We start from the raw sequence: 12,127 nt of genomic DNA, 5'->3' as shown, positions 1-12,127 counted from the left end.
GTGGAGTGCTGTTGTGTTTTCAGTCTGTGCCTCCTGTTTGGGTCTCACCAGAACTCTCACTTGACACATTTGAATATGAAAAGGCGCTTCAGGGGATAGCTGAGTGAGTCTGTTACAGAAAAAAACAACAAATGGTCTGGTAGCACTTTATAGACTAACAAAACATGTACATAGTATCATGAGCTTTCGTGGGCACAGCCCACTTCTTCAGATGACTGGAGTGGGCTGTGCCCACGAAAGTTCATGATACCATCTACATGTTTTGTTAGTCTATAAAGTGCTACCAGACCATTTGTTGTTTTTGAATATGAAAAGACATTTTCAGGAGCACTTCTTGATATAGGTTCACACCCTTAACCTCTGTGCAAGCCTGAGTTAAACAGGCTTTGAGCAGATGTTCTCAGCAAAGCATGGGGTGATGGGATCATCCCCCAAGACTCATGACCATGGAGTAGTAATGGAGCGGCTTCTCAGAATACCTTCAACAGAGCTACGTCTACTGCAGGCTTTTTGCACAAGGACTGTTTTGCGCAAGAGTTCATGTGCAAAAGGTCTTGCGCAAGAGCGCATCCATGCTGCTATGTGCTTTTGCGCAAGAGATGTGCTTTTGTGCAAGAGCGTCCATGGCAGTGTGGATGCTCTTGCGCAAAAAAGCTCTGATGCTCATTTTAACCATAGGGGTTTCTTGCGCAAGAAACTCCTGTTGCCCGTCCACACTGCCTTCTTGCGCTAGAGCTCTTGCACAAGAGAGCTTGTTCCTCGTGGGGAGAGGAATAACTCTTGAGCAAGAATAGTGATAGAAATGTAGCCGTGTTAGTCTGGGGTAGTTGAAGCAAAATGCAGGACAATGTAGCACTTTAAAGACTAACAAGATGGTTTATTAGATGATGAGCTTTCGTGGGCCAGACCCACTTCCTCAGATCAAATAGTGGAAGAAAGTAGTCACAACCATATATACCAAAGGATACAATTAAAAAAAATGAACAAATATGAAAAGGACAAATCACATTGCAGAACAGAAGGGGGATGCGGGGGGGGGGGGGTGGGAAGGGGGAGGAAGGAAGGTAAGTGTCTGTGAATTGCTGATATTAAAGGTAGGGAGAGTGGGATGTTTGTGAGTTAATGGTATTACAGGTGATAATTGGGGAAACTGTCTTGGTAATGGGTGAGAAAGTTCAAAGTCTTGTTAAGTCCTTGGTGATAAGTGTCGAATTTTAACATGAATGACAGTTCAGAGGATTCCCTTTCAAGTGCAGATGTAAAAGGTCTTTGTAGCAGAATGCAGGTGGCTAAGTCATTTAGAGAGTGTCCTTTCTGGTTAAAGTGGCAAGAAACTGTTTTCTCTTTGTGATCTTGTCTGATATCTGTTTTGTGGGCATTAATCCTTTGGCGAAGTGTCTGAGATGTTTGTCCAATGTACATAGCAGACGGACACTTTCGGCACATGATAGCATAGATTATATTTCTGGATGCGCAGGAATATGTGTTCTTGATCTTATAACTTACTTGGTTAGGTCCAATAATGGTATCAGCAGAATGAATATGTGGACAAAGCTGGCAACGGGGTTTGTTGCAAGGGAAGGTACCAGGGTTGGTATTAGTGTGGTATGTCCTGTGGTGGTTGGTAAGAATCATCTTGAGGTTAGGTGGTTGTCTATATGAGACTATGGGTCTGTCTCCCAGAGCCTCTTTGAGTATGGTATCCTGTTCCAATATAGGCTGTAGTTTATTGATAATGTGTTGGACAGGTTTTAGTTGGGGGTTGTAGGTGATGACAAGTGGTGTAGAGCCCTCTATTCTGACGCTTTACTGTAATTTACTTGCGCAAGAACATGCGTGCACTGTAGACGCTCCACAAGTTTTTGTGCAAGAACGGCTATTCTTGCACATAAAGCCTGCAGTGTAGACGTAGCCCAGATGTACCAGCCGTAGCTCATGTGCTCTCCTTTCCATAGGGTTTTGGGTCAGTTGGTCCAGGCTGTTTTGGACCTATTGGCCATTCTGTTGCCCAGTCGTGCCTCCAATAAACCTTTTTCTGTTGGTGTGGAGCACAATCCTATATCTGTCAAGGGCACAGAGTGCCCCGAGAAGGTTTTTCAAAATCTGCCCTCTGCAGCAGAACTTCAGTACTTCTAGTGATAGAAATGTAGCTGTGTTAGTCTGGGGTAGTTGAAGCAAAATGCAGGACAATGTAGCACTTTAAAGACTAACAAGATGGTTTATTAGATGATGAGCTTTCGTGGGCCAGACCCACTTCCTCAGATCAAATAGTGGAAGAAAGTAGTCACAACCATATATACCAAAGGATACAATTAAAAAAATGAACAAATATGAAAAGGACAAATCACATTGCAGAACAGGAGGGGGTTGCGGGGGGGGGGGGGGGAAGGAAGGAAGGTAAGTGTCTGTGAATTGATATTAGAGGTAGGGAGAGTGGGATGTTTGTGAGTTAATGGTATTAGAGGTGATAATTGGGGAAACTGTCTTGGTAATGGGTGAGATAGTTCAAATGTTTGTTAAGTCCTTGTTGGCAAGTGTCGAATTTTAACATGAGTGACAGTTCAGAGGATTCCCTTTCAAGTGCAGATGTAAAAGGTCTTCAGTATTTCTGTTGACCTTTGGGCTAATCAATGTGTTTAGAATGGGCAGCAGGATTTTACCTACATCATACAACCTATGCACATCTCTTTCACTTGCATCAGATATGTGACTCTGTCTGCCCACATTGTAGCATAGATATAATAGCACAGCCAGCACCTTAGTACCAGTTAGTAGTGTGAATTACTGAGGTTCTACACTGTAGCTTTTGTTTTTGTCCATGAAGGAAGCAGATGGTGAATAGTAAAGTTAACATGGGCCATATATCCAGGATTGTGAATGTACCTTAGAAACGGATTGTTAAAGGGTCGATGCCCATCTCAGTTTCTGCAGCATTACCAGCTTTGTTAGCTTCAGAATCCCACATCCTTCCTGCTGGCTAGTTTTGAAAAAAAGATATGAGAAATAACTTGGAGAATTTAAATAGTGCATGACGTTATGATGATACAAGGTTACAATTAGAGATGGGCAAAATTGATCCACGGGTTGATCAAAACATTTCATGAATTCATATAGGATTCAGAGAATTGTTTCAGCAATAAAACGAACTCAATTTTTTAAAAAAAATTACACAATTTTGTTATTTTTAAAGCAAAACATTTCAAACTGAAACAACTTTTTTTTCAAAATTTACTTATATTTCATTTAAAAAATAAAGCTTTTTTGTTTAAGGAAAAAAATATTGTAGGGACACTTTTTGGTTCCTCCCTCCCCCTCACAAACACCCTGGATTTTGAATTACCAGTGAAAGAAAAATGTTGATTTCATAGTGCTAGTCATCGTATTGGTGGGGGGTTTTGTGCAATGTGATGTTTTGACATTACCATTACATTGCAACATCATGATGATGATAAATGTCAGTGCAACTTGAAACAAGTTAGATAAACCTGAATAAACAACATTGTTAGTTTGTTTGACTGCAGCTGTGCTAGTCAGCTTGTCATTTAGTCAAATATCTACCCTACTTAAATCTCACCTGCACAGCTTACCTCTGTCATATATGTGGCTGCATGTCTCTTTATAACATGAGCCTAGAGACACTGGACCCCCTTCCTTGTGGATAATGTACACTAAAAATACAAAGTCTGAAACCCTGTTCACGTGTAACTTTAATATAGGCGAAGTACAAGAGGGAGAGCCTGACCAGTGAATTTCTGAGAGAGGAGAGTAATTGACTTTATCCTCAACCAGAATCCAGGCTTCATAGCCGTCTTGATTCCAAACTACTTTTCCATCCGCAAGAAACTTTGTTGACCAAATCTAAACTTATCACATCTGTTACCCTGAATCCTCTGTGTGGTTTCAGTTTTGGAACAACTGTGCTGCCTTGGGGGCTAGAGAATGAATTCCTTTCAAAGGCTGTTTTTTTTTGGCTATTGTATGAAATACAATACCAGCTAAATCAAACTCTTCTTTTTCACAGCCAGCCATGCAGTCTGATAATTGTTGGTGACCAGAGCAGATTTGCATGTTAAAAGGAGTGACTGGGGACACTTAAAAAGAAGTGGAAACATATTCATCAAGGCTAGCTTTATCCTTATGAATATTATTATTCCTAGGGACAATACCCACAGACCTCATCAGAGCAGGCCTCTATTTAGACTCCTTTTTTCTCCATTAATAGTTAATTTGTAATGGTTGGAGAGACTTAATGCTTATCCTGTGCAGTTCACCAGAAGGAATTAAAGATGGAGCCTGTAAGGTGCTCTCTAGCAGCAGTAGTGCACTGCATTGGAAGGGTAGTTGGAATTGAAAGGATGTGCTAAGGGGAAGGGCAGGCTGTGGGGCAGCTGGGAAGGACAGCTTTCTCAGGAAGTGTATAACGCTGGAGTTGTATAATGCAGATTTGCCTGCATGGAATGAACAGAATCATAAGGCATTACTAGCAGGCAGCTAACACTGCTGGTGGCCCACTTGATGCTAATAAAAGGGGACTAGATTTCTGAAATAGAAATTGGAGACACCATGTCTCCCCATCAGAGGGGGAGGTGTAGCAGGGTTTTGGTAGAGGGGGGCTAGAAAGAAGGTTCTTGTTGTGATTCCTAATGAAGTAGTGCTTAACAACCATTGCTCCCCATCCTTTCCTACCAGAGAGGAATCTCTTCTCACTCTCTGCAACTTTCATTCCTCTATCAGAAGCAGTAGGGGAGTGGAACAGCGGGGGGCAGGGGTCCATGGTGGGTCCCAACTACCTACTGGGACCTCCTGCGTACAGGGGCTGCTGTCGGCTGGGCAGGCAGCCCGGATCGCACTGTGTTTGGGTCCAAGCCCTGCTGCAGCTCTGCAATTTAAAACACACTGACTAGGCACCGGGGGGGGGGGGGGAGCTGCCCAGCTCCTACAACTTTTTAAATTGCAGAGCATCAGGGGGTTTGGTCCCGCACCTGGTGCAAGCGAGGACTGAACTAGGCTGCCTATCGACTAATCAAGTAGTTGATAGAATTTTTATCGACTACTCAGTTAAATACCCACCTCTTAATAACCCTATTTTGATTGCTGTATATGGTATAATTTTTCTGACTTTAAAGATTTACTTTCAAGAATGTGTATCTAAGTTGCATGTGTACAAAATGGAGTGGTTTTGTCCGAAAAGGATAATTGTGCTCTTACAGCTAATTAACAAAAGGAAATGCCAAACTGTATTTGTAGTTTCTGATTTTGTATGCTTGGCTGTGTATATACAGATTACTTACTCATTTATGAAAATTTAGACTGTAATATGTATGTAATCTGGCCAAGTTTCAGTTGATGTAGTGGCTGTAACTCAGTATTTCATGTAAATTCTAGCAGTAGTGTTACATTTAGTACAATTCTTTTTGCTCTTTTTCTAAATGCCAGAGGTAAAAAAATTGAGTAATTTAATGTTGAAATAAATGTTCTTTTGGGCTGAGAAGAAACAAGAAGTTTCAGTTATCAGAGAGATTTTTCTGGCAAGTCATAAGTGTCGAAAACAGGTGTTTAGATTGAAAGTATCTTCTTGACCACAACTGTGTAATTATTATCATAACTACATTGAAATTTTTATAGCTATGACAATGCTGTAATAAGACAGCAACTGCATACCATATAAACATCCTAAAACACAGAGAGCTTGTTTATTGTATTCATATTTTTTACTTCCAGAATACTCCAGTGGGAACTCCCATTTTCATAGTGAATGCCACAGACCCAGACCTGGGGGCAGGAGGCAGTGTGCTGTACTCCTTTCAGCCTCCGTCTAGCTTCTTCACCATTGACAGTGGCCGCGGCATTGTTTCAGTGATACGAAGGCTGGATTATGAAATCACCCAGGCCTACCAGCTCCAGGTCAATGCAACGGTGAGTAAGGCCATCTGCTTCATTTAATTCTTATGCTTGGCATTTGAGACACTTCAGCTGCCGTGGAAAGAATATATTACAGCCTTGTTTTATCTCTTCTCCTTTTACTTTCCCTTTAGAGTCCTGGGTTCAGGTGGATTGCAACAGTAAAGTTCTATTTTAGAATATTTTAAGTGGTCACATAGGTGAGGTTAGGAGGATTTTATTTAAGCAAATGCATGCAATGTGTGTAGTCAAGCTACCTTACACTTGGGCTGGACTGCTAAGCGCCTCCATCACGTTCATTGTATGCATGTTTCTTTCAAATCTTTCATGCTGATTACGTTTTTTTTTTTTTTTTTTTTACAAATTGACTGACTGTAGTTCCAACTCATGAGAGGACTTGTCTGCAAATTACGCCACTCAGAATCTTTTGCCTGCGCTCAGATAACTCCCTTAATCCAGAAAACCCTGTAACAAGATGGTTCCTTTTGGATATGTCTGTGCTGCACTTAGACCCCCAAGGCTTACCTGTGCCATGGGACTCTGGCCAAGCAGCAGCAGTTTAATTGGGGATGGATATTTAGGTTTGGGCTGGAGCCCAGGTTCTGGGACGTAGTGAAGTGGGAGGATCCCAGAGCTTGAGCTCAAGTCTGAACGCCTGCATCACAATGAAATAACCTCTTCTCCTGAGTCAGTTTGCATGGCCAGCCATGGTTTTTTAGTTACAGTGTAGATATATCTTTTAAAGACAGTGGACCCAGGCCAACCAGCCCCTGTTTCAAGGCATGGCCCTTTTAAAGAAAGGATCAGGAAGATCAGTCATCCAGCTGGGAAGGGGGACCAGGTGTTTTAGTCAGATGACTATAACTCAGTTCAGGCTAAGAGCCTGTGTGGAGCTTGAAGAGGGGAGCCTACAGTCTGGAGAGATGTGGGAGGGGGAGGCTTCCCAGCACAAAATATGAACCCTGATAAGGGAGAGCTATGGTTTTTAGTGAGGACTAGAGCACTGTGTGAGCAAGCAAGTCTGAGTACCTTATCCCAAGGGAGAAGAAGTTTGGCCAGAGCGAAGGCAGCAAGCATAGGAAGAGGCCCTGAGAAGGAGCAGCAGGGCAATTTGCAACTATGTGGGACAGAGAGGTTTTTTTTGCCAAAATCAGTTCATCAAATAAACTGGGTGTCTGGGAGCACCCAGCTGATGGAGAGTTATGTACAGGAGCTAGTTCTTTTCCTGAAGGGGAAAGCTGATGAAGAGACATTTGACCAGTTCTCCAGGATGTGTTGAATTACCTAGGACCATTTCAGCTAAACTGGGACTGTTAGAAGGTATGACAGAGTTGAGCTGCTAGGGTCTTCCCCGCAAGTACCCATGGCTGGGGGAGGGCTGAGAGAGACTCTGTGGAATGGAGCCACAGAGACAGAACATAATTACAATTAAGCATCTGATTCTGTGCCGTGATCTCTGACTTGATGTTTCAATCAGGGATGCTGCAAGTCACAAGGCTTGGAAATGGCAGAGATGCTTAATGACTTCTTTATTCAGTCTTCACCGAGAAGACTGAAGGAATGCCTAACATAGTGAATGCTAGTGGGAAGGGGGTAGGTTTAGAACATAAAATAAAAAAAGAACAAGTTAAAAATCACCTAGAAAAGTTAGATGCCTGCAAGTCACCAGGGCCTGATGAAATGTATTCTAGAATACTCAAGGAGCTGATAGCCGCTAGCTATCATCTTTGAAAAATCATGGGAGACAGGAGAGATTCCAGAAGACAGGAAAAGGGCAAATATAGTGCCCATTTATAAAAAGGGAAATAAGAACAATACAGGAAACTAAAGACCAGTTAGTTTAACTTCTGTGCCAGGGAAGATAATGAAGCAAGGAATTAAGGAAATCATCTGTAAACACTTGGAAGGTGGCATGGTGATAGGGAACAGCCAGCATGGATTTGTAAAGAACAAATCATGTCAAACCAATCTGATAGCTTTTTTTGATAGGATAACGAGTCTTGTGGATAAGGGAGAAGCGGTGGATGTGGTATACCTAGACTTTAGTAAGGCATTTGATACGGTCTCCCATGATATTCTTATCAATAAACTAGGCAAATACAAGGTGGGTGCATAACTGGCTGGATAACCGTACTCAGAGAGTAGTTATTAATGGTTCACAATCCTGCTGGAAAGGAGTAACAAGTGGGGTTCTGCAGGGGTCTGTTTTGGGACCGGTTCTGTTCAATATCTTCAGGTATCTAAAAGGGTGTCATAAGGAGGAGAGAGAAAACTTGTTCATCTTGGCCTCTGAGGATAGAACAAGAAGCAATGGACTTAAACTGCAGCAAAGGAGGTGTAGGTTGGACATTAGGAAAAAGTTCCTAACTGTCAGGGTGGTCAAACACTGGAATAAATTGCCCAGGGAGGTTGTGGAATCTCCATCTGTGGAGATATTTAAGAGTAGGTTAGATAAATGTCTATCAGGGATTGTCTAGACAGTATTTGGTCCTGCCATGAGGGCAGGGGACTGGACTCGAGGTCCCTTCCAGTCCTAGTATTCTATGATTCTAGAGTGCCATGAAGTATGCTTTGCAATTCAATGTCAAAGCCAAACTATGATTGCATTGTGGCCTCCTATGACTCTGTTCATTAATGACTTGGCTTTCCAGCTCCTTCAGGACAGGTGCCCCTGCCCAAGCATTCCATGTCTAGACACAACTGAAGCGAGTTTAGTGATCTCCTCCTAAGTGTGAGTGTCTACTTGTCATATTAGAAAGCCACATGTGCTACAGCAGCATGGTCAGTGTGAGCTCAGAAGAGGCCAGGTTTGAGTTCTTCCTGGTGGAGTGGAGTGTAAGTCCAAGCTTTGGGATAGAAAGGAGTATTGTGGGTGAGCACTGGGGTGGGGCCGGGCTTCTGTTTGACAGAACTAAGGTCACACTGGCAGAGCCTGTTCAGCTGCAGAAGCCTGTGCAGTGCCTGCCTGCATGGTGCAGGCCACCAGCCTGCACAATCAGTCTAACTTCACCAGACTGAAACTAAGCTTGAAAAAGTAGAAGTTTTTATCTGAAGAAAAGAAAATCATCAAGCCAACAGTGATGATGGCAGAGTAGCAGGAGAGTGTGAGTCAGAAACAAGCATCCATCAAGGCCATAAACACTAAGGCCTGTGTGTTAAGAAGGTAATGTACAAGCTGTGTTGTTGAATGCAGGTTAAATTAACATTAATCTCCTGGCAATCAGTCCTTTTTGGTGTTGAAAACTATTTGCAGAAATGTGCAGTAACCTCTAATATTTTGCCTTTCATCATTGAGCTTAATGGTTGGGTAACAAGAGACTTGTTTATCTCCGTTCATGTTCTCATCCATTCTGCTTCTCTTCTACTGAAAATGTAACAAATTAGCACTTTATTTGGCAAAGGGCTACATGAGCTAGCATGGGCTTGGGGCTCCCATTATGGAGAGATGAGTTCAGGGGTCGGCAATCTTTCAGAAGTGGCATGCCAAGATCGAATTTATTAACAGAGCTGTGTGCGGGAGGGGGGGGGGGAGGGGGAGACAGGGGCAGGTGGGTTACGGTGACCATATTTTCTGAACAAGCTGCAGTTAGGTAGAATGGTTTAATTTAATTTGTTAAACAGTTTAAGTGTTTTAACTTCCTCATGATAGTTTATCAAACGTCATTTTAAATAAAGTAAAATATTAATTTATGTCCAACATAAAAGGTTTCAATGTTTTCTTTCTTTATGGCAGGGATGGGGAACCTTTTTTTGGGTCGAGGATCACTGGCCCACAGAAAAATCAGTTGGGGACCACACAAATGAGAAGCAAAATAATTCCTCCAAAAAACCCCAAACCTCACTGAATGTGGCCCCCAAATGAGCTATCACAGGGTGAGAGGAAGGGACAGGGAGGTTTGAGGTTCAGGGTTTCCAAAAGGACAATTTACTTTTCTGAGGTCCTGGTGTTAGTGAATTTTATGGACCCCCTTAGGCTCTGAGGTAGGGACAAAAATGAGGGTGTCCAAGACAGGGCTGCCAGCGAGTGGGATAGGAATGGGGTGCAGGATCTGGAAGAGAGGTAGGGTGCAGAAGGGGGAGAGGTTGGGAACTCTGGGTGGGAGGTAAGGTGCTGAAGCAGCTAGAAGTGGGGTGTCTGGCCAGGTGGAAGGAACAGGAGCAAGGGAGGGTGTTGGAGCTAGCTGTGCGGTCTTGTTGTGGGGAGGGGAGTAAATGAGGGAATTGGGATCTGGGGCTCTGGGAATGGGGGGGAGGGATGCTTACTTGGCTTCACACCCCCTTGCAACAACTGCTGTGGCCATGAGATCCAGGGCCGGCCCTGGAGGAGCTGCTGTTGCAGCCATGTGGGATGAGAGAAATTACAGAGAAGTGCTCAGAGATCTCGGGTGCTAAGAAACTTTGCACGAGAACAGCAGAAGGTGGAATTTAGAGAGGGGAAAGCCGGAGCTAGAGCTGGGATATTGCCGAATCCCATTCAGGGGCTGGGGCTTCTCGGGGCATGTAGAGGGGTGACCAGCTGGACACTCCCAGGTTTTGGGGTTCCTGCTGCCCTGCATTTTTCTGAACTCCCACAGTAAAGCAGCCTCCTTGCAAAGGGTGCACCAGGAGAAAGAGGCACCAGTGCCACTCACGCACCCAGTGCATGGATCTGGATAGGAGTGGGAAGGTCAGAAGGGCTTGGCCACTCAGGCACCAGGGGCAGCACCATGCAGGTGAGGCAAGGCATAAGCCAGGGCTACATAGCGTAGGCCCCCCCTCAGCCCAGCGGCACTGTGACCCCAACTGGGCAGTGGCTGACCGCAGGAAACACCCAGACCCCAGGTCTGGTGAGGGGAGGAGGGACGTAGCCACTATGGGGTGGAGCTTGGGGACTGGAGCCCCCCGCAGGCAGCCAAGACACACGCAGGGTGACATGGATCCTCCTACTGCACTGACCTGGGATCAACACAAGCCAGACCTACCTGAGCCATCAATGCTGCCTGCCCGGCCTGGTCTGTCGCCGCCACCTCCACCATGTGACCCAGGCCAGAATGAAGAGGGGTGGGCCAACAAGAGTCTTCTGGGTCAGAGGCACTTCCAGGGGCCTGGCAGTTGCTGTGGCTGCTGTGGGTCGGCTCGTGGGGAATTTGTGCTGCTGAGGAGCCTCAGCCCCAGCTGCCTCCTCCCCAGGGCTGCCTTCTCCCACTACAGCAAAGCTCCGCGTGGTGCGCCAGGGGCTGACCTCCCACTGCATGCCAGTGAAAATCGGCTCGCCTGTTGCTTATGGTGTGCGTGCCGCGGATTGCCAACCCCAGGACTACTGCAAGAGAGCTCCTGTTACAGCAGACCTCTCCTGATGTGGGACAGTGCTTGCGTGGACACAGTCCCAACTACTGCTTCCCACTGTTGGGAAAGTTCCATCTGCGGCATTTTAGCCACTGTGGCTGTAGTAGAGTGCATACTGCAACAGTCCTGTGTGGCAGTAATAGGACTCAGTGGTACGGGTGCCTACTTCACTGTCTTGAGACCATTGCGGGTTATTTCTCTTGCAAGCTAAGCCATGTTTGAACCCAGACGTCCAGCAGTGAAAAGCGTACAATAGCCCAATCACCCACAGCCCCCTGGCTTGAAATGTTCCAGGGCTGTTGCTTTAAAGGTTTTCATAACAAGACCTCCTACACACTTGTTCCAAGCTCTCACCTCCCTACATCACAGGAATCAATTTGCTGAACATAGAAAGAGAGCTGCAGTTGTACTAATCTTGCCCAACTTCTTTAGAATAGAATAGAAGTGGGTGACTTTTGACTTATTTAAACTAAAAATGTTACCTACTTGCAAACGATTTTAATATCACGAGGGCATGCTGACCCATGTCTAAAATGTTTGCATTTTAACCCATTATGTCAATTGTAGAAATTAAAATTAAGAGTTGCTATTTGTGGAGCCTCTACACATGACCATGTTATGGGCCCTTGTTAGTTACTAGCAGCCACTGCACTAGCAGTTAAGAAAATCTATAGCTTTAGTTAAAGCTAAGACATTTCAATATAAGTAAACTATGGATTGAAATATTGGTTAAACAAAAAAGCAGACTCTGTTCCATTCAAAATAGAGAAAAAAAACACAATGTTTACTAAATTGTACAGAGCAAATCTTGAGGAGAAAAACATGTTATTTTCCAGCTCAGAGAGATGTATTGACCACACTAACTTCACAAGATAGTTTTAAGAAAAAGTGATTTCCTGTA

General features: G+C 44.3%; 1 protein-coding gene across 6 annotated transcripts in view; it reads left to right on the top strand.

Moving 5' to 3' along the window:
- Positions 1-12,127, top strand: part of CDH23 (cadherin related 23) — a 576,749-nt gene that overhangs the window by 222,383 nt on the left and 342,239 nt on the right. For all 6 annotated transcript variants that reach the window (XM_075934954.1, XM_075934955.1, XM_075934952.1 and 3 more), the window contains one exon: positions 5,722-5,916. In XM_075934954.1, coding sequence (XP_075791069.1) covers positions 5,722-5,916 — 195 coding nt within the window. The remainder of the gene's footprint in view (positions 1-5,721; positions 5,917-12,127) is intronic.

Source organism: Pelodiscus sinensis, chromosome 8 (assembly GCF_049634645.1).
Source record: "Pelodiscus sinensis isolate JC-2024 chromosome 8, ASM4963464v1, whole genome shotgun sequence".
Taxonomy (NCBI): Eukaryota; Metazoa; Chordata; order Testudines; family Trionychidae; genus Pelodiscus; species Pelodiscus sinensis.
Note: the sequence above shows the minus strand (reverse complement) of the source record. Positions and strands in the feature narration are given on the sequence as shown.